The sequence below is a fragment of the Cornus florida genome, unplaced genomic scaffold, assembly GCF_030987335.1.
Source record: "Cornus florida cultivar Cherokee Brave unplaced genomic scaffold, ASM3098733v1 CherokeeBrave_3.0.0_Hap2_Chr10, whole genome shotgun sequence".
NCBI classification, from domain to species: Eukaryota; Viridiplantae; Streptophyta; class Magnoliopsida; order Cornales; family Cornaceae; genus Cornus; species Cornus florida.
Window position 1 is genome coordinate 94,862,818 of NW_026775580.1, and position 19,708 is coordinate 94,882,525.

The following is a 19,708-nucleotide window of genomic DNA, read 5'->3' on the forward strand; positions in this document are numbered from 1 at the left end:
TGTTCTAAAGGCAAATTCGGATGTATCCTTCTCTAAAAGCTCTTGTGAAGCTGGGGTTGGTGTGGTTTTGCGGGGTCATACGGGTAGAATGATTCGATTGGCCTCTTTTTTCTTTCAAAGGGTGGTCGATCCCACGGTTGCCGAGTGTTTGGTGCTTCAAAAAGCGGTGGAGACGGTTATTCAATGGGGATACAACAAAGTTATTTTGAGTCTGATGCAGAGGTGGTTGTTCGAGCAGTGCAAAAGGAAGGTACTTCATCTCTCTTGATTAGCCTAGTTGTTGGCTTGTGTGAGTAGAAAAAGGAATGGGGTTGCTCATGAAGTTACTGGGCAAGTATTGAAGGATAGAAGTTATTGATTGTGGGATGATAACTTTCTTAGTTATCTTTTAGATAAAGCTCATTTGGATGTACTTAATGCTTTTTGATTAATATAAATTTACTACTTGCTGGTGAAAAAACAAAAGAAAAAAAAAAAGTAAAGTACTAAAAAGGGAGGTGGATTTTTTTTTTTTTGAGACCAACTTAATTGTTAAAGGTACGATGGATTGGGCCCGTAAATCTTGACCCTCAAATTTTATTTTATTATTATTATTATTATTATTATATATATATATATTTTATGACTCCTCTTATAGTCTTATATGATGCGTAGGGATGACAATTTGTTCCGTGGTTTTATTTGGATTACAATGATCTTCTCCCTTATTTTATTTTTCATTTTTCAATTCTAGCTTGAAACAGTTTTATATATTAGATGAAATCAGATTTGTGTTTTTCTTCATGCGTGTGGAACGAGGAATGACTTTTAGCGGGAATAGGTATTCGCCCTATTTTGCCTTGTTTATAGTTTTTTGGGGGACCGCTTAACTTATTTGGGTGAAAATAATTTTTTATTAATGAAAATCCACTTGGGTTCGCGGCGGGGGCGGGGGCGGGGTAGGTTACCCCACCCTGCCCGTTTAGATAGGTAAATTACTAAATTATTTTATTAATATATATAGTTAGCTCTAAAAATCCTATGCCACATTCACTCACTCGTTATCGAGAGTGGCAGAGTTCTACGAATTAAGAACGCTCGTAGCTTTAAATTTTATGTTAAATTATTGATTACTCATTTTTTATGATTTTTTTAACAGTGATATAATTGTATTTGAGGAAAAAAAAAATTTTAAAAAGAAGAGAAATTTTGGAACTAAACTGGGCGGGGCGGGTGCCTGTGGGGTGAAAAAGTTAAACGGGGTGGGAATGGGTAGAAAGGTCCCGTTTAGGCTAACACACCCCAACTCAATTTACACTATTTATTAAATTGAACAATTGGAATGTATCTAACCATCTGCATTAACCTTATACATAAGTGACGTCATTATACATGAGAGTGCCTACTTAATAGTTTACGATTTAAAATAAACCGTTAATTACAAGTTATACTACTAAATTCTATTACAATATTTACATCTTATACAAAAGATTTTCTGTTGTTCCTTTCCTATTCACACCTAAGACTCTAGATTTGGCAGTAGCAACTCAACCTTGTACCTGAAAAATATAGATATGGAAGGAGTGAGCTTAAAGGTCAGTGAATGCAATATTACATAGTAATATAAACAAATATTATTTGATAACATCAAATAAACTTCATTAACATATAACTTACAACTTTACAGACATTAAAAAATAGTACTCTCTTTCTAGGCCGAGCATGGGCTTTATATATATATATATATATATATATATATATATATATATAAATATTACTCTCCTTCCGGACTAGAGTATGGATATTATATAATATATTATTCTCCTTACTGGACAGAGCATGAACCTTATATAATATATTCCTATTATATCAACATCCTCATTTTATATAAATATCATCGATACATCAATTAACACATTCAAATGTAAAACTTCCGGTGGGTGCACTCACCTTAACTACTTTTCAAATTATTTATTTGTCATTTCGTATCATCGTAACTTCCGTCCCCTTCTCTTTGCCTATACAATATTATAATCAGGTCATATTTGTTTCTAAGGTGCTACAAACAATAATCATCAATTTAATAATAACTCTTAACTTAATATACAATTGTAATTAAAATTCTGATCACAAGTCTTTACATCAGTTTCCAACCTAAAAATTCAAATGAAATAACCAAGATATCAATTCACCCAAGATGGCCTTTGAAACAATTCAGAAATAAGTAAATAGATGATATCTATGCAAAAATAAACAATATTTAATTAATTACTCAAAGATCAATTTGACATATACACTTTCTTACCTCACTGTTATTGTGCAAACAGTCACCAATACTTCTCCTCCTCCTCTTGTCCCTTTCTCTCTCCTCTACTCCGGCCTCTCTAATCTCATTGCTCTTGGTTTATTTTGCGTGTGATTAATACTGTAGCTAAAGAAAGCATTTTTCTTGTCTAGCCGACTCATAAAACTTCCAAGAGTCAATTTAATACTTTATATTATTGTATATTTACTAAAAGTAACAATACATATTCAACCCACACTTAACCAACACCTACACATCTAACCATAGATCACCTCACGCACCAAAGCTTCTACCAGAACTTTGTAACTTATCCATTTAAATGATAATATATATATATATATATATATATATATATATATATATATATATATGTCTTTAGTAGGTAAAACTTATCCTATATCGTATATAATATAATTAAATAATAAAATTGTTCCCAAAAACTTCCACACCCTTCTATAGTCAATACACACCAATTGGAATCAGACTTATTAACACCCACGTACCATATGATGTATCAATAAATAAAACATTATTATTCCCACAAACTTAATAGGCTTCGATACCAACCATTCCCTTCACAATACACCTTACTTTAGGCATAGTACTAGCTTAGTTAGTAAGCTCAAATTGATTCCACATAAATTTCACAAAATTACCCATTTCATAAAATATTTATATAAAAATTATGTTTAATCAAAATTAAATCATGTTAATGAAAATGATTAAGCACTGGGGTTTGACGATAGGCGATTTTGGACAGGAACGAGATGGGAGTTTCTAAATGATTACGGGGGCGGGGAGGGTATACTTGCCCAAAACCGTTTCCGTTTCCATCCCTAATCACTTGTCACCATTTTAAATTAAAAATTTTCTTTTAAAAATATTTTGATCTTTGATGAAACCAAAAAAAAAAAAAAAATTTAAGACAGTTTTAAAAAAGGATAATGATTTGAGGTTTGAGAATCCGACAATTTTGATTGATTTATGTAAGTGGATGTTGATGTTATCATGATTTCATTGATTTTTTAAGTAATTTGAAAATTATTTTACATGCCCTGTTCGATGTACTCGATCTTAACATCGTGTAGACATTTGCCAAATACGAAAAAAAGAAAAATAAAAGAATATTTTACCTGAAATTTTTTTTTTTTTTTTTTTATTTTATTATTATTTTTTTATTTTACATATTTTGAAAGAAAATCATAATTAGATTACAAAAAAAATTATATGGGATAGAATGAAATGAACAAAGTTTCTTTGTAAGCTCAACTGTGTCAATTAATGATTGATTTAAACGCAAACAAAGATTCTATTATTTTTGAGTCCTTGTTGGACTCTATCAGTTGGCACACATCGCGTTTTCGCCTCCTGATTTGCCTGGCGTTTCTATTTCCGTTTAGGCCCATCGACCAACCATGAACACCGTGACACCAAATATTCCAACAATAAACATCTTTGACGAGGATGACGATATATCACATCTATCTGATCACAACCAGTACTCTGATGAAGACAGTGACCTCCAGCTCGCAATCATGGCCTCTCTTTCAACCGCAACACCCAATACCTCGATCATCGAAAACCCATTTGACGGCGACGAAGATCCCTCTCTGAAGAAAAGGAAAAATAAGCTGTTTACGGTCACCGAAACAGGGGAGTCTTGGAATTCTAAATCATCGTCTTCTTCTGATAAAATTTATACTGCAACCTTTATGTGTGAAATTTGTGTTGAGCCAAAGTCATACAATGAGTCTTTTCTCATAATGGGCTGTGCACATTCTTTCTGTTTTGATTGTGTGATCAAATATGTGGCTTCAAAGCTACAAGAAAACATTCCGCAGATTGGATGCCCTGTTTCGGGCTGTTTCGGGCTTTTGGAACCAGAGTATTGCCGAAACATTTTGCCACCGGAGCTGTTTGATAGCTGGGGAAAATCTTTCTGCGAGGCGGTCATTCCCGGATCGGAGAAATTATACTGTCCCCACACCGATTGCTCCGCGCTTTTGATTGATGATGACAGAGAAGGCGGAAGGGTTAGTAGCCAGGTAGAGTGTCCCAATTGCAGCAGGTGGTTTTGTGCAGATTGTAAGGTGTCTTGGCATTGGAATATGGAATGCGCGGATTTTCAGAGAATGGACGAGGATGAGAGAGAGGAAGCTGGTATTATGTTTAAGCAGCTTGCTGAGGAGAAGAGGTGGATTCGGTGTCCCAATTGCAGATTCTATGTTGAGAAAACCCTAGGCTGTAACACTGTGTACTGCAGGTTGGTTTGTTCATCTTCTCTTTTTTTCCATTTCATATACCTCCATTTCATTTCATATACCTTTATATAAAATTAAATTTTAAAAAATACAATAAAATATCAGTAACGATTTTTGTTTGGTGTATTTGCTATTCTTCATGAATTTTTATTTGTTGGTTAAAAGTAATTTTTTACTATAGGAAAGATAGCAAAACTTATAATTATGGAATTCAAATCCTAATATAACTTAATAACTTCAATTTAATCTTGTCAATATATATCTTACTTTGGGATACTCTATCTCTTAAATTACAAATTTTTACCATGTTTAGTGATTTCTTTATGGTGAATAAGAAACTTAGTTTACTTACAAGATTTTTAATTGGAGATAATTTACTTACAAGATTTTTAATTCAAGGATGTGTAGCACTGCTCTTTCTAATATGAGCGGTGTGAAAAAATTTCAAGATTGTATCACAAATCATATTTCTCCAACCCTCGTCATTATCTCCTCTTCTTAGGCTAGTTTTTCTCTCTCAATATTCTCTTCCCAAAAGTATAAAGATCCATAGCCCTCTACCATAGTCTCTGATTGGTTCAAATGTAATAAGCAAAAATATTATTAACTAAAATTAAGTTTTAATACATATTCGTCATTTTTTAAAAAAATAAATTGTCTTCATTTTCTTTTATTTTTCTTCAGTGACATTCTCTCAAGAGAATTTCTATTTCTGGGGGTCACTGGATGTAGGAAGGATAAAAGAGGATGAGTGGAAAGGGGAGGAGGAGGAGGAAGGATGGATTAGGATTCACCATTCTCCCATTACATATCAAAGGAATTCGGGAAAAATGCATGCATAAGTGCAAAATGTTGAAGGAGAGCCCTTCCCCTCCTTTTTTTCTTCCACTTTGGAAAGAATGAATAGAGTAGCTCTGGAGGAAAAGGCTCCCTCCTCTTTCTTTTCTACCAAACACAATCAAAACTCCATCATTTTCCTCCCTTCCCCTCCTTTCTTTCCCACTCTATCCTACTCCTGCCAAACAGAACATTAGCATCTAATTGAGCCAGTTGGCAAGCATGATCACAACTCTTTATCTAAGTACTAACTTTTGATATACTTGGAATGATTTCATTGTTTATATTCATCTTTTACCATATTTATTCTTTTATTCCTCTTGTACCATATTTGATTTTACAGATGTGGACGGCTTTTCTGTTACGGGTGTGGAGAACACACGTGTAAGTGTAGTGGGGTACTAAGTCCTCATAGATGCTAATGTGATCTCTTCTTCCACAGTGTAGAGAGAGAGTAGTGCACAATGTGAAGCATCAAATGGAAATATTAGTAGTTTATATATTAAAACCATTATTGAATATCAGATGAATGGAAATTACATCTCTAATGTTAGTAATGTTTATAGCTGACACTTTGCAATGGTTGTAATTAATAATTTTTCGTTTTATATGATATAAATGATCAATACTCTAAGGCATAGTTTGGTGTGATGGAATGGAATAAGACAGGAATGAAATGCAAGTGGGAATAGAATGAGAATAATGTGGGAATACAATGATCATTCTCATTCCATTGTTTGGATACAAATAGAGAATGGAATAACCATTCTCATTCTTATGTTTGGTTAGATCAAATAAAAAACTAGAATGAAATGATTTATAAAATATATATTTTTTCTTAAATAAAATCCTCTATTTCCTTTTCTTTTCCCCGGTGTATACGTATATGAAGATCTATAGTTGGAAATAAAGAGAGGAAGAAGGATTCTCGTATGGGCAAAAGAATCTTTTTTTTCCTTTACTCAATTCCTCTCTTTCCTTTTCTTTTCCCCAACCACCTGATATATGATATACATATTATATATATATATATATATATATATATATATATAGATATAATATGCATATTATATACTTTCCAATATCTATATATATATATATAATACGTATAGAACAAATTGTAAAGCACAAACTGCAAATATATATATATTCCATGTTATACTATGCGTGAAGAAAGAAAGAGGAGAGAGAGAGAGAGAGCGCGTGTACCGTGACATAGCGAGAGAGGAGAGATGGAGAGAGGGCCTGTCAGATCTCTTGTAGAGAAGAATACGTATGGTTTTTTTGTCCTTAGCATTTTATTATTTTAATTTAGTGGGAATGGAATGGCCATTCCACAAGTCCAAAAGAGGAATGGTCATTCCATCTAAAAGCTGGAATGAGCATTCCAAGGGAATGACCATTCCACTTTTAAAATGGCACACCAAACAAGAGAAAGGAATGAGAAAGTGGAATGGTCATTCCATTCTACCCCCATTCCATCACACCAAACTAAGCCTGAATGCATTTATTTCTCTTCTAAATGAAAGACTTCATTTCTAGTCCCATTTAATTTGCTTCCAGTATTCCTTATGGGGAGTAAAATCGTAGTGTGTGTTCATACAAGAAATATTCTCTATTTTTGTGGCTCAGGAGGAAAAGGGAAATGTTTTGCTAGTTATGGTGGTGACGGTGAGATGTATATATTTTGGGAAGATTGTGAAAAATATATATCGGGATTGACAGCGACTGCGAAAGTGGAAGGTTGTTCAAAGTTATCATGACTGGGATCATTCGTGAAAATGGTAAGAACAACACTTTAGGAAGGAATCTAAAAAGGTTAGGACACATTCCATACTTGATATATTTTCAGAAATTTCCAAAACAGGATTTTTACCAAGTTCAGCCTGAAATTCAAGTCTGTTAGACTTGAACCGGTTCAGCCCCATTGAACCAGTTCAAGACCTTCAAGATTGACTTCGAAATCTTTCTGCCAAACTTGAACCGGTTCAGCACCTTTGAACCGGTTCAAGAAGTCCTGTTCAGGTTACAATTCTAGTTTTCTGTTTCTGATTTCTTTCCTATTTGGTTTAGAATTGTACCAAATCCTATGCACGAAATTTTTTATAGATTCAGAGGGATTAGGACATTCTAAACTCTATATAAACCATATCATACACATAGGTTTAGGTGTGGCTTTTGCATAAAAAAAATTCAGATCTACTTAAGAGCCTTTTGAGAGATATTTTTATTCATTCAGAAAATCAATATGATTTTTCTAATTTTATTTTTGAGAGCACACACATAAACACAAGAGTGATTTAGGAGTGTTGTTCTCTATCTCATCGGAATTGAAGCATAATCGAAGATTCAGAAATTCCAGAAAAGCAGAATTTATTCATTCTTCATCAAATTCAGATCTAGAAGAAAAAGGGTGAAGCGATCACACTTTGAAGAGTCAGAACATTCATAGAGTGTTGTCTAATCTACCTGCAACTCTTTTACAGAGATCAAGAGTTAGCCTGAGGTCGAGAGATGTTCGACGGGGGAGTCATAAAGCCAAGGATTGTCAGCAATTGGTTTTTGGTAGAACGATAGGGTGTGAGACTGAGTCAAAGTTCGGTATACTTTGCTTCAAACATAGTGGATCGTTTATCTTAGGACTGCAAAGTCCAACGAGGTTTTTCCTATTACAATTGGTCTATTCTACTAATTGGGGTTTCCTCGATAAAATCCTAGTGTCATCTCTCAAACTCTATTTACTTTACTTCCACTTTATTTTTGCTTTGTGATTTGATTTTAGTTTTATTTCGGTAAAATTAAAATAAGTAAAAATTAGATAACAGTGCAAGTTAAATATATTTACCATCCTCTAGGTTATCTATCCATATTATATTCCACAACCATTCCACTGCGCATACTCAACAAGTGGTATCAGAGACATCATCTATACATTGAGTTGTTCCTTGTGGAATTTTTTTTTTTAATAAAAAAATCTCTGTTTTTGTTTTCAAAATTTGATATGGATAGCGTTCTTAAGGAAGGTGGATCTATTCAACGTACTCCTTTGTTTGATGGTGATAACTATGCTTTTTGGAAACCTAATATGACAGCTTTTCTTATGACTTAAGGTAAATATGTTTGGGCTGCAATTGAAAAAGGTTATAAAATACCTACAGTCACAAAGGATGGTGTTATCATTGAAAAGGAAGAGTCTGAGTGTACTCAAGCTGGGAATACTGCTCAAGAAGGAAACACTAACGCTTTGTTTTCTTTATTCAAATATGTTGTCCAATTTGAGTTAGCTCGTATTGCTCATTGTAAAATTACAAATGAGGCATGGGATATACTTCAACTTACCCATGAGGGTACAGATGAAGCCAAATCTTCAAAGATTGAGATGCTTGTGTTTCAATTTGAAAATCTTAAGATGGAAGAAGATGAAACCTTTTATGAGGTTTACATGAAACTCAACCATATTGTGTCTGGCCTTCGAAACCTAGGAAAGAAAGTGACAGATAAGAAGATTAACAAGAAAATTCTTAGGTCTTTACCTGAAAGGTTCAGAATCAAAGTTGAAACACTGTAAGCAACTCAAAACATCACTACCATGCAAGTTGATGAGGTTGTAGGTCATATTAAGAACTATAAGATGAAGTACTATGGAAATTCCCTAAAACCTAAAGACTTGGCCCTAAAAGCTTCAAAGTCTGATTCTTCCAAGTCTGAGGTTAGGTATGATAGTGAGTCTGATAAATAAATTGCTTTCATTACTAGGAAGTTCAGAAATTTGATCAAGTCTGAAAAGATGAATGCATTTAAGAAAGAGGGAGAGTCAAGGTTTAGGAACAGAGAGTTTTCATCTAGGGGAAGTGAGAGACAAGATAAAAGGAGAGAAGGGGAGTCTAAAGGAACTGAGATTAAATGTTGGACATGTGGTGGTATAGGTCATACATCAATAATGTGTCCAAGTCCTAAAAATAACTTTGTTGCTAGGAAAGAGTCCAAAGATAAAAAAAGAGAGAGGATAAAACAATGATTGTTTCAGTTTCTAAAGATAAAAAATGCTTCTTTTTCTGATGATTTTTCTAATGATGATGATAATCCTCTTGCTTTTGTTGCTTTTGTGAATAATGATGCTTCTAAAAGATTATCTTTGTCTGACATAGATGACTCGGATTTTGAGGACATAGCAAAATCTAATGATGAAGATTGTTACAAGGAAGTAATCAAGGAGAATTATGATAAAGCCTTCAATGAATTTTATGTTACATATGTTCAAACGAAGAAAGGCTTCAATAAGCAAGCTAGAGAATTGAAAGAAGTTGAGAAGCAAAGAGATGCTCTGAAGAAGGAAAGTGAACAGAAAAAGAAGGAGATTGAAGATCTTCATGGAAAGGTAAGATTCCTAGAAGGTGATGTAAGTCAAGTTAATTCTGCAAATGAATCTCTTGTTTCTAAATTGGAATTTCTTGAATTGAAAAATTCACAAGAAAAATTGATTGGATTTACTTCTGGGCAGATTAAACTTGATAAGATGATTAATGTTGGTAAGAATGTGAATGACAAAACTGGCTTAGGTTTTAATTAGGTTTCATGTAGTAAAGAGGGTAAAACTGTTTTTGTGAAACCTAATAACTTGAATGTGCCTAAAAATAAATCTGAGATTGTTGATTCATCACATGCTAATATGTCTTATGTGTCTACTATTTTGCATTGCACTTATTGTGGTAGGAATGGACATAACCAATATTATTGCTTCAGGAAGAGAAGTGAATCTTTTTCTGAATTTCATGCTTTTGGTTCTTATGCTAAGAATAGGGTTCATGCTAGAAAGCAAAATTTTGTGAATCAACCCAAAAATTCTCATGCTAAGAATTACTCAAACAAGAAAAAAGTTGAAATTGTAAAGTCTTTTCAAAAGTTGAATGTAAAGACTGTGTGGATCAAAAAGGAAGATTTGGTTAATTACGTGCCTGTTGATGCTAGAAGACTTGTTCCCATTAGGTCTATGGGTGCAAACCCCCCTAACTAAGTCCTAAAGAGTTTTTATGGTCATGGACTATGTTTTGATGAATATCTTGTTTCCATTAGACCATATCTTGCAGTTTAGGATTTATGTTGTTTTTCTTACATGAGAAAATGATGATCATATTTTTCTTGTCATTGCATGAGTGATAATTATTTCTCTTGAATTAATTATTTTTGAATCCAAATTGGGGAGACATGATTATTTGATGAAAAGATTCTTGATGTGTAATCTATATGTTGAAGGACAATTTGTTTTGTTTATTTCTTTTTAAGGATGAGTCTCTTGAGTTCATATTTTTCATGTGCACTAGTCCAACTCTGAGATATTTAATTGAAAATCATTGTGAAGTTGACTAGGTCATATTGCTCATAAAAGCTATAAAGGTTATTATTTTTAAAAAAATATATATATATATAGAGCATGTGGTTGAGAAAAAAAATAAAAAATTTCAGCATAAAAAGAAAAGAAAAATCAAAAGAATGCTGAAAATCTTTACTAAGGAAAAGGCTACCTATTGAGACTAGTTCGAAAGCTCCCACTAGACTTTGAAAAGAACCTATTTGAGTAAAAAGAAAGAAGGAAACAAGTCGAAATAGGGAATTGCTGTCTACTTTTTAGAGTGAAAGCCGCCTTGCTTAGAAAAGTTTGCTCAAAACAATCTTATCTTGATATTTTTTGATCAATATGATTTAGACAGTTGGTTAATGTGATTTGATTGAAATTTGATAAGATTGGATTGCGCACACACACATGTGAACTTGCTAGACAAATTTCTAAATTTTTATAAAAATTGCAAGTTGAATTTCATGTTGTAATTGCATGCTTGAGAATTGATCTGATTGAATACTTTGTGGGTCTAAAAATTGTGTTTTAAAATTCTCTTGAATTCTTCAGAAATTTTTGGATCTCATATATGCTTGAAATTTATGGAAATTGCTATCTCTTATTTTTGTCAGGATAACAGAAAAATGAAAAAAATTGAAAAATAAAAAAAATCCAAAAAAATTTTCCTTTTAGTTTTTATTAGGAATTTTTGTTTTTGATTGGATGGAGATATTATGTGTGTAATTTTGTACTTAATTGGTTCTATTTATCTAGTTGATGGAACATGTGTTATCTTGAATAGTTGTCTTTGGTTCCATTGCTACTATATATCATTATGTTTTTGTGCTTATAGCAATATCTTATGCATGGATGATAGTTTTGATCTTTGGTGTGGTGAATGTGGTGAAGTGTGCATATTTTTCAATTTGTAACAAAAAGAGGAAGAAGTGTGCGTATTTGAGGGAAAGAGTTTCTAAAATTGAGGGGGAGATATATATATATATATATATATATATATATATATATATAATGATATTCACACATATTGATATGTGTTGATTGTTTATCTTTCTTGATTAAGCTTCACGGGTAGTTTTGTTGAGCTAATTTGCAGATTACAGGTTGCTACATGTGTTGAAGCTTCATGATGTTCAAGAAGAGTTCCGTTGTATTTCTTTGACAATTTATTGTAATTTGTTTTTTCTATTTGGGTAGATTACATGTTGCTTTTAGGGTTTTGTCACGAAATTGCTAAAGGGGGAAAATGTGAGATATATATATATATTTTAGGAAGATTGTGAAAAATATATATTCTATAATTGGCAACTTTCGGTGTCAAAATAAGTCCTAGTCGAGCTGTAATTCAAGTTACTATATTGGGATTGACAGCAACTGCGGAAGTGGAAGGTTGTTCAAAGTTACCATGACCGAGTTCATTCGAGAAAAAGGTAAGAATAACACTTTAGAAAGGAATCTAAAAAGGTTAGGACACATTCCATACTTGGTATATTTTCAAAAATTTCCAAAACAGGATTTTTACCAAGTTCAGCCTGAAAATTCAAGTCTACTAGACTTGAACCGGTTCAGCTACAGTGAACTAGTTCAAGGCCTTCAAGATTGGCTTCGAAATCTTTCTGCCAATCTTAAACCGATTCAGCACCCTTGAACCGGTTTAAGAAGTCCTGTTCAGGTTACAATTCTAGTTTCCTATTTCTAATTTCTTTCCTATTTGGTTTAGAACTGTACCAAATCTTATGCACGAAATTTTCTATATTTTCAGAGGGATTAAGACATTCTAAACTCTATATAAACTTTGTCATACACATAGGTTTATGTGTGGCTTTTGCATAAAAAAATTCAGATCTACTTGAGAGCCTTTTGAGATATATATATTTATTCAGAAAATCAATCTGATTTTTCTGATTTTATTTTTGAGAGTACACACATAAACACTAGAGTAATTTAGGAGTGTTGTTCTCTATCTCATCGGAATTGAAGCATAATCGAAGATTCAGAAATTCTGGAAAAGCAGAATTCATTCATTCTTCATCAAATTCAGATCTAGAAGAAAAAGGGGTGAAGTGATCACACTTTGAAGGAGTCAGAACATTCGTGGAGTGTTGTCTGATTTACTTGTAACTCTTCTACAGAGATCGAGAGTAAGCTTGAGGTCGAGAGCTGTTGGACGAGGGAGTCGCAAAACCAGGGATTGTCAGCAATTGGTTTTTGGTAGAACGATAGGGTGTGAGACTGAGTCAAAGTTTGGTATACTTTGCTTCAAGCATAGTGGATCGTTTATCTCAGGACTGCAGAGTCCAACGAGATTTTTCCTGTTACAATTGGTCTACTCTACCAATTAGAGTTTCCTCGATAAAATCCTGGTGTCATCCCTCAAGCTCTATTTACTTGTACTTTATTTTTGCTTTGTGATTTGATTTTAGTTTTATTTCGGTAAAATTAAAATAAGTAAAAATTGGATAAAAGAGTAAGTTAAATATATTTACCATCCTCTAAGTTATCTATCCATATTATATTCCACAACCATTCCGCTGCGCACACTCAACAATGACTTGTGTGAGTAAGGGGTGTGGACTTTTAAATGATTAAGGTATATTAATTATATACCTTTGTTCTTTGCGTCTAATCTATTCTTTCATTGGTCATTAAAGTATTCAAATTGCAATTTCACGCAATCTAAAATGAGGGCTAATGAGTTTTCATTGGTCGTTCAAGTATTCAAATTGCAATTTCACACAATCTAAAATGTGGGCTAATGAGTCAAACCAAATTTCGGGACTCATTTGAAAATAAATCAACTGCACTAATATAAGATAATTATTATAAGTCTTGTATATAGTACTGATACGTGATAATTAACTGTCATAAGTGATATATATATATATATATATATATATATATATATATATATATATATATAATTATTAAAAATATCAAGATGATTGATTAAAAATAATAATAAAGTTGAATAATTTGTTTTAGTTTTGACTCCAAATTTGTAGGTACACATAAACTCCATATGCATGTGTGGGGAGTGCACAAAAAACATGTTTACTAAAATGAGTGATGGTAAAAATAAATAATGAGACTAACATATGACGAAGATCAAAGTCTTTTACTTAGGGGTGACAAAAGTTAACACGACTCGTCAGCACGATTCGAACACGACACGAGTTAAACGGGTTTGGGTTGACCTTCAACGAGTTCAGATCATAAACGGGTCGACACGATTAACCCGTTTAATTAATCGTGTTGTGTTAATTTGGTTGATTAAAACTTATATTTTTTTAGTATTTATTATTTTATTGAGTATTATTAATAATTTAAATAATATAAATTTTTTTTTTTTGTAAATAGGTCATTAAACGGGTTACACGTGTAACTCGTTTAATAAACAGGTCAGGTTAGTATTGAGAGATCTTGACACGATTATTAAACGGGTCGTATTTGGGTTGAGCTGTTTAGTATAATATCCTTAAGTTGACACGACATAATTACGACCCGCGAACACGAATTGCTTCTCCTACTTTTACCTAGAGGTGCAACTTGGGTTAACCCGAACCCAACTTGAGCCCGCTCGATTTTTTGTGGATTTAGACAATTATTTTTACAAATAGTGTTGAGTTTGGGTTGAAAAATCTCAACACAAATTTAATTAGGGTTGGGTTTGGATTGAGATACTAGCAACCCGAATAAACTCGAACCCAAATTCTAATATTATTTTCATATATATATTTAATTTTGAATATATTATATATAATATTTAAATTCCGATTACCTTTTTTCTTTCAACTTCATTTGTTAAATCTTAACTTATTGTATGTTAAGATTTAAGATAATTAATTTTTTAAGAATTTGTTTGTAATTTATTCAAAATTTATAAAATGTTTTAAATTTTTTTTTTTTTAGTTTAAGAGTAATTTAATCTAAAGCTAACTCAAGGTCATATTAAAATTTTGATGTGAAGATTAGTTATAAAGTAACTCGAATTTACCTCAATTTTTAACATGAAATCTAAACCCGAGTTGCAAGTCTGAATTTAAAAGTAGAAGGATGGGTTGGGCTCGAGTTGAATAATTAGGGTTGAAGATAGGGTTGGATTGGGCTTTGATTTAACATTTATATAATGAGTTGGATTCAAATTATATCTCAAACTCGTCCAACCTACCCTGATTGCATCCTTACTTTTACCTGGGATTACTTATGCGACTTATAGATGGGGAAAGACTACAAATATAAAAAAATAATATTAATTACTTTCTTATTAACCCACAAATAGGAGTTCAGAATTGGTCAAATATAATAATAAGTGAGGATAATTTTGAAAGAATGAGAAAAAGTGTGAAAAGAGTGAAGAAATAGTGCAAGTACATTGGATTGTTACACGGTTCAATTCAATCAAAAAATTAGACACAGGTTGTTTTTTTCGATGACACCAATAGATGTATGTGCATGTATAAATATGGTGGTTGGAGGGTGGTGTTGGCGGTGTGGTTAGAGGGTGGGGGTGTAAGAGGTGAAAAAAATAGAGTGGTAGATATACAGAAGGAGAGAGATGAGAAATAGAATAAATATACTAATGTCAAGTGTTTTTATTTTTAGAAGGTTATATATAATAAGGGTGAGTTGTGTTTCGAAATGCTTGTAATTTTGAGCAGAGACGGAGTCAAATTTTTTTTTTTTTTTTTTTAAATATAGATTGTTATAAATATAAAAGAAGGAGTGCTAATTACAATCGCAAATACGACTATTATTGCACAGTCGCACCTTTAATCAGTCAAGATTTCTAAAATTACAAGCTAATTAATTAAATGTCCCTTACCATTATGCGACATTTAAATTAAATTTATAGGACAAATAACAGCTTTTCCTTTTGTATATATATATATAGATTGAGTATCAAATTATACAAACAGTGGCTTTCGTATATACAGTATATATTATATAAATATAGTACTATATATAGATTCATAATAGAGAGATATTGATTAGCAAAGATTAGATGATATATATAAAGTATTTTTTTAAACCATATATAGTAATTATATACACACTCCGTATATATTTAAAAGACAATTAAAAAAAGAAATAAAAGTATCCATAAATAAATAAAAAAAATCAAATCATAATCTATAATTAAAATGTTATTGATATACACACACGCGTATTTATATATATATATATATATATATATGGATCAACTTAGGAGAGAAAAAATAATTAAAAGGACACTTTTGGCTTATAAATTTATATTTTAAATGTCCCATTATGGTAGGAGATATTTAATTAACTAACTTGTAATTCTAAGAATCCTACCAATAAGGAGTGCGACTGTGGAAGGATCCCATTCGACGGCTGTTGGTGTGGCGGTGATGGGGATTGTGGTCAGTGACAGTGGTGGGAGGAGGTGGGGGTGTGGGTTGAGTAAAATTGTTGGTGTGGCGGTGATGGGGATTGTGGTCAGTGACAGTGGTGGGAGGAGGTGGGGGTGTGGGTTGAGTAAAATTTTTTTATGCGGGTAATTTGGTAATTTAATATAGTCAAATACTTGATCCTTTCAAATAATATAATAATAAGAGTAGATAAGTAAATTTACATTAAAATCTTACACGAGGAAGTACTTGCAACAAAATGGCAATCTCGGATTTATTTGTAATTAACTCAGACTTTAGATGAGGTTATTATAGTTTACGCTTAAATTTTTTAATACTTGTTGAAAAAGTTTTGTAAATTTACAAAAATGCCATATATTTTATGGTAAATTTCATTGATTTCCATCTTACAAATTTTATTTATTTATTTATTTATTATTATTACTATTTATTTTCCTGAAATATGAATGACCCTAATTCACATACCAATAGACATCTAACAAAAGGCTGTTTTTCACTCACTTTCTGAATTCGTTTCCATTCGGAGAGGCCCAATTGTTTTTCGGCTGAGAATAAAAAGACCCCTCTAATAGGAAATTGAGGTTTTCGCTTTTCCTGAATTCCATAAGCAAAAAAAAAAAAAAAATCACAAAGAGGGAAGGAAAAAAAAAAAACACAGAGGAGTAGATGAGAAAAAGAAAAACAGCGAATCGCGACAGTGATGGTACGACACCAGAGCCAGAAAGCCACCATGAACAACACGAAGAAGAAGAAAGCAAACCGACGGTGACACCTCAATCACCAACTGAGGAGAACATCTTTGACGATATATCACAGCTATCTGATTACAGCCAATACTCTGATGAAGACAGTGACCAAAGTCATACAGCGAATCGGGACAGTGATGGCACGACACCAGAGCCAGAAAGCCACCATGAACAACACCAAGAAGAAGAAGAAGAAAGCAAACCGACGGTGACACCTCAATCACCAACTGAGGAGAACATCGCCGATGAGGATGACGATGATATATCACCGCCATATTATGAACAGTACTCCGAGGAGGACAGAGACCTCCAGCTCGCAATCATCGCCTCTCTCAAAAACCCAACTCCGAAGAGAAGAAAACTTACCGAAACAGGGGAGTCTTGTGATGAAATTGACCCTCTATCCTTTACATGTGAAATTTGTGTTGAGCCAAAGTCATACCTCGATTTTTTTCACATTATTGGTTGTACACACACTTACTGTTCCGACTGTATCATCAAATACGTGGCTTCAAAGCTACAAGAAAACATTCCGCAGATTCGATGCCCTGTTTCGGGGTGTGGAGGACTTTTGGAGCCGGAGCATTGCCGAACCATTTTGCCACCGGAGCTGTTTGATAGCTGGGAAAATCTTTCTGCGAGGCGGTCATTCCTGGATCGGAGAAATTATACTGTCCCTACACGGATTGCTCTGCGCTTTTGATTGATGATGACCAAGAAGGCGGAGGGGTTACGAGCCAGGTAGAGTGTCCCAATTGTAGCAGGTTGTTTTGTGAAGATTGTAAGGTGTCTTGGCATTGGAATATGGAATGCGCGGATTTTCAGAAAATGGACAAGGATGAGAGAGAAGAGGCTGGTATTAGGTTTAAGCAGCTTGCTGAGGAGAAGAGGTGGATTCGGTGTCCCAATTGCAGATTCTATGTTGAGAAAACCCTAGGGTGTAACAGTGTGCGCTGCAGGTTGGTTTGTTCTATCTTCTCTTTTTTTCCATTTCTTATACCTTTATAGTATAAAATAAAATTTAAAAAATAAAATATCAGTAACGATTTTTGTTTGGTGTCTTTTGCTATACTTCATGTATTTTTATTTGTCTGCTTTGTGTGTTTAAACTAATTTTTTAATATAGAAAAGATCAAGGGTAGAAAAAAAAAAACTTATAATAATGAAATTCAAACAGTAATATAACTTAATAACTTGAGTTCAATATTGTCAATATATATTTTCATTTGGGAGACTCCTATTAAATTACAAATTTTTACCATGTGATTTTTTTTATGGTGAATAAGAACTTAATTTACATAATTTACTTATAAGATTTTTAATTCAAGATGTGTAACACTGCTTTTTCTCTTTCTAATATGAGCTGCATGTGCAAAAACATTTCAAGATTATATCACAAATAATATTTCTCCACTAGTCATTATCTCCTCATTCTTAGGCTAGTTTTTCTCTCTCAGAATTCTCTTTTCAAAAGTAAAAAGATCCATAGCCCTTTACCATAGTCATCAGAGGCTTCAAAGTAGTGCTTTACAATGCATCAGGCAATTGTCCACTAAATTTGCTTGTATAACTTTCCGTAATCCCAAACCCTAACCCTAACTATGTAGAGGAGATACAAATATAATCATAATTTTGAAGTTATAATATTATAAATTATAGTTTCATACTAGCACATAAGAATCTTATGTATTCTTCTCTCCGTAGTTAATTATACATGTGCTTCCATATATATATATATATAATATACACAATTACACACTATGTTTAAGAAAAAGACAGCTTTCTAAAAGGAAATCTAAGAACGATTCAAGAAAAAGAAAATTCACTTTCAAAATAAAATTTGAATGAGGGTTTCGCTCTCTGCCCCCCCCCAAAAAAAAAAAAAAAAAAAAAACTAACTAATTATGTCACATTCTCATTTATGATAAAATCACTTAAGATTTCCTTTTGGCTTCCTCTCTCGTTCTTCACTCTCTACGGCTCCATCCATAGTAATAAGACTATCTCTCTCTGGTTTTCTCACTAATTTTTTTTTTAATTTTTTTTTTTTTAAAATCTTAATATGAATTGTTGTCCTTGTTAATTTGATAACTCATTAATTATTATGATTTAAAAATTTTCATCTTGAGGTTAATAGAAAATGATATTACCCTAGGACATAAACGGTCCATATCCATGTCCATATTTCTTAGATGATAGTATTTGCCCCCCATCCATACTCTCTCTCTCTCTGATTTGTGCAAATGTAATAAGCAAAAATACTAACTAAAATTAAGTTTTAATACATATTTGTCATTTAAAAAAAAAAAAAAATTATCTTCATTAACTTTCCGTAATCCCAAACCCTAACTATACAGAAGAGATACAAATATAATCATAATTTTGAAGTTATAATATTATAAATTATAGTTTCATACAAACACATAAGAATAAGTTACGTATTCTTCTCTCCATAGTTAATTATATATATACATAAGAATATATATATATATATATATATATATATATATATATATAATATACACATCTACACACTATGTTTAAGCAAAAAGAAAGCTTTTCTAAAAGGAAATCTAAGAACGTTTCAAGAAAAAGAAAATTCGCTTTCAAAGGAAAATTTGAATGATGGTTTCTCTCTCTGCCTCCAGAAAAAAAAAAAAAAAACCTAATTATGCCACATTCTCATTTATGATAATCACTTAAGATTTCCTTTTAGCTTCCTCTCTCGTTCTTCACTCTCTACGGCTCCATCCATAGTAATAAGACCATCTCTATGTGGTTTTCTCACTAATTTTTTTTTTTTTAATATGGATTGTTGTCCTTGTTAATTTGAT

The 19,708-nt window shown here is 32.4% G+C and overlaps 2 protein-coding genes across 2 annotated transcripts; both read left to right on the forward strand.

The window, feature by feature from the left end:
* Positions 1-3,065: 3,065 nt before the first annotated feature.
* LOC132276043 (E3 ubiquitin-protein ligase RSL1-like) lies at positions 3,066-6,009 on the forward strand. The gene is made up of 2 exons (XM_059777295.1): positions 3,066-4,547; positions 5,726-6,009. Exons 1-2 carry the CDS (start codon positions 3,700-3,702, stop codon positions 5,802-5,804), a joined length of 927 nt encoding a protein of 308 aa, XP_059633278.1. The 5' UTR covers positions 3,066-3,699; the 3' UTR covers positions 5,805-6,009.
* Positions 6,010-16,794: 10,785 nt separating this feature from the next.
* Positions 16,795-17,577, forward strand: LOC132278156 (E3 ubiquitin-protein ligase dbl4-like). The gene has a single exon (XM_059779968.1). The coding sequence runs from the start codon at positions 16,795-16,797 to the stop codon at positions 17,575-17,577; it is 783 nt and encodes a 260-aa protein (XP_059635951.1).
* The last annotated feature ends 2,131 nt before the right edge of the window (positions 17,578-19,708 follow it).

What these genes read in the sequence shown, in the direction of transcription:
- LOC132276043 (XM_059777295.1), top strand. Translation starts at nt 3,700, where the DNA reads ATGAACACCGTGACACCAAATATTCCAACAATAAACATCTTTGACGAG. An exon ending in TGTAACACTGTGTACTGCAG is followed by an intron (nt 4,548 to 5,725) that starts GTTGGTTTGTTC and finishes TTGATTTTACAG; the next exon opens with ATGTGGACGGCTTTTCTGTT.
- LOC132278156 (XM_059779968.1), top strand. Translation starts at nt 16,795, where the DNA reads ATGAGAAAAAGAAAAACAGCGAATCGCGACAGTGATGGTACGACACCA.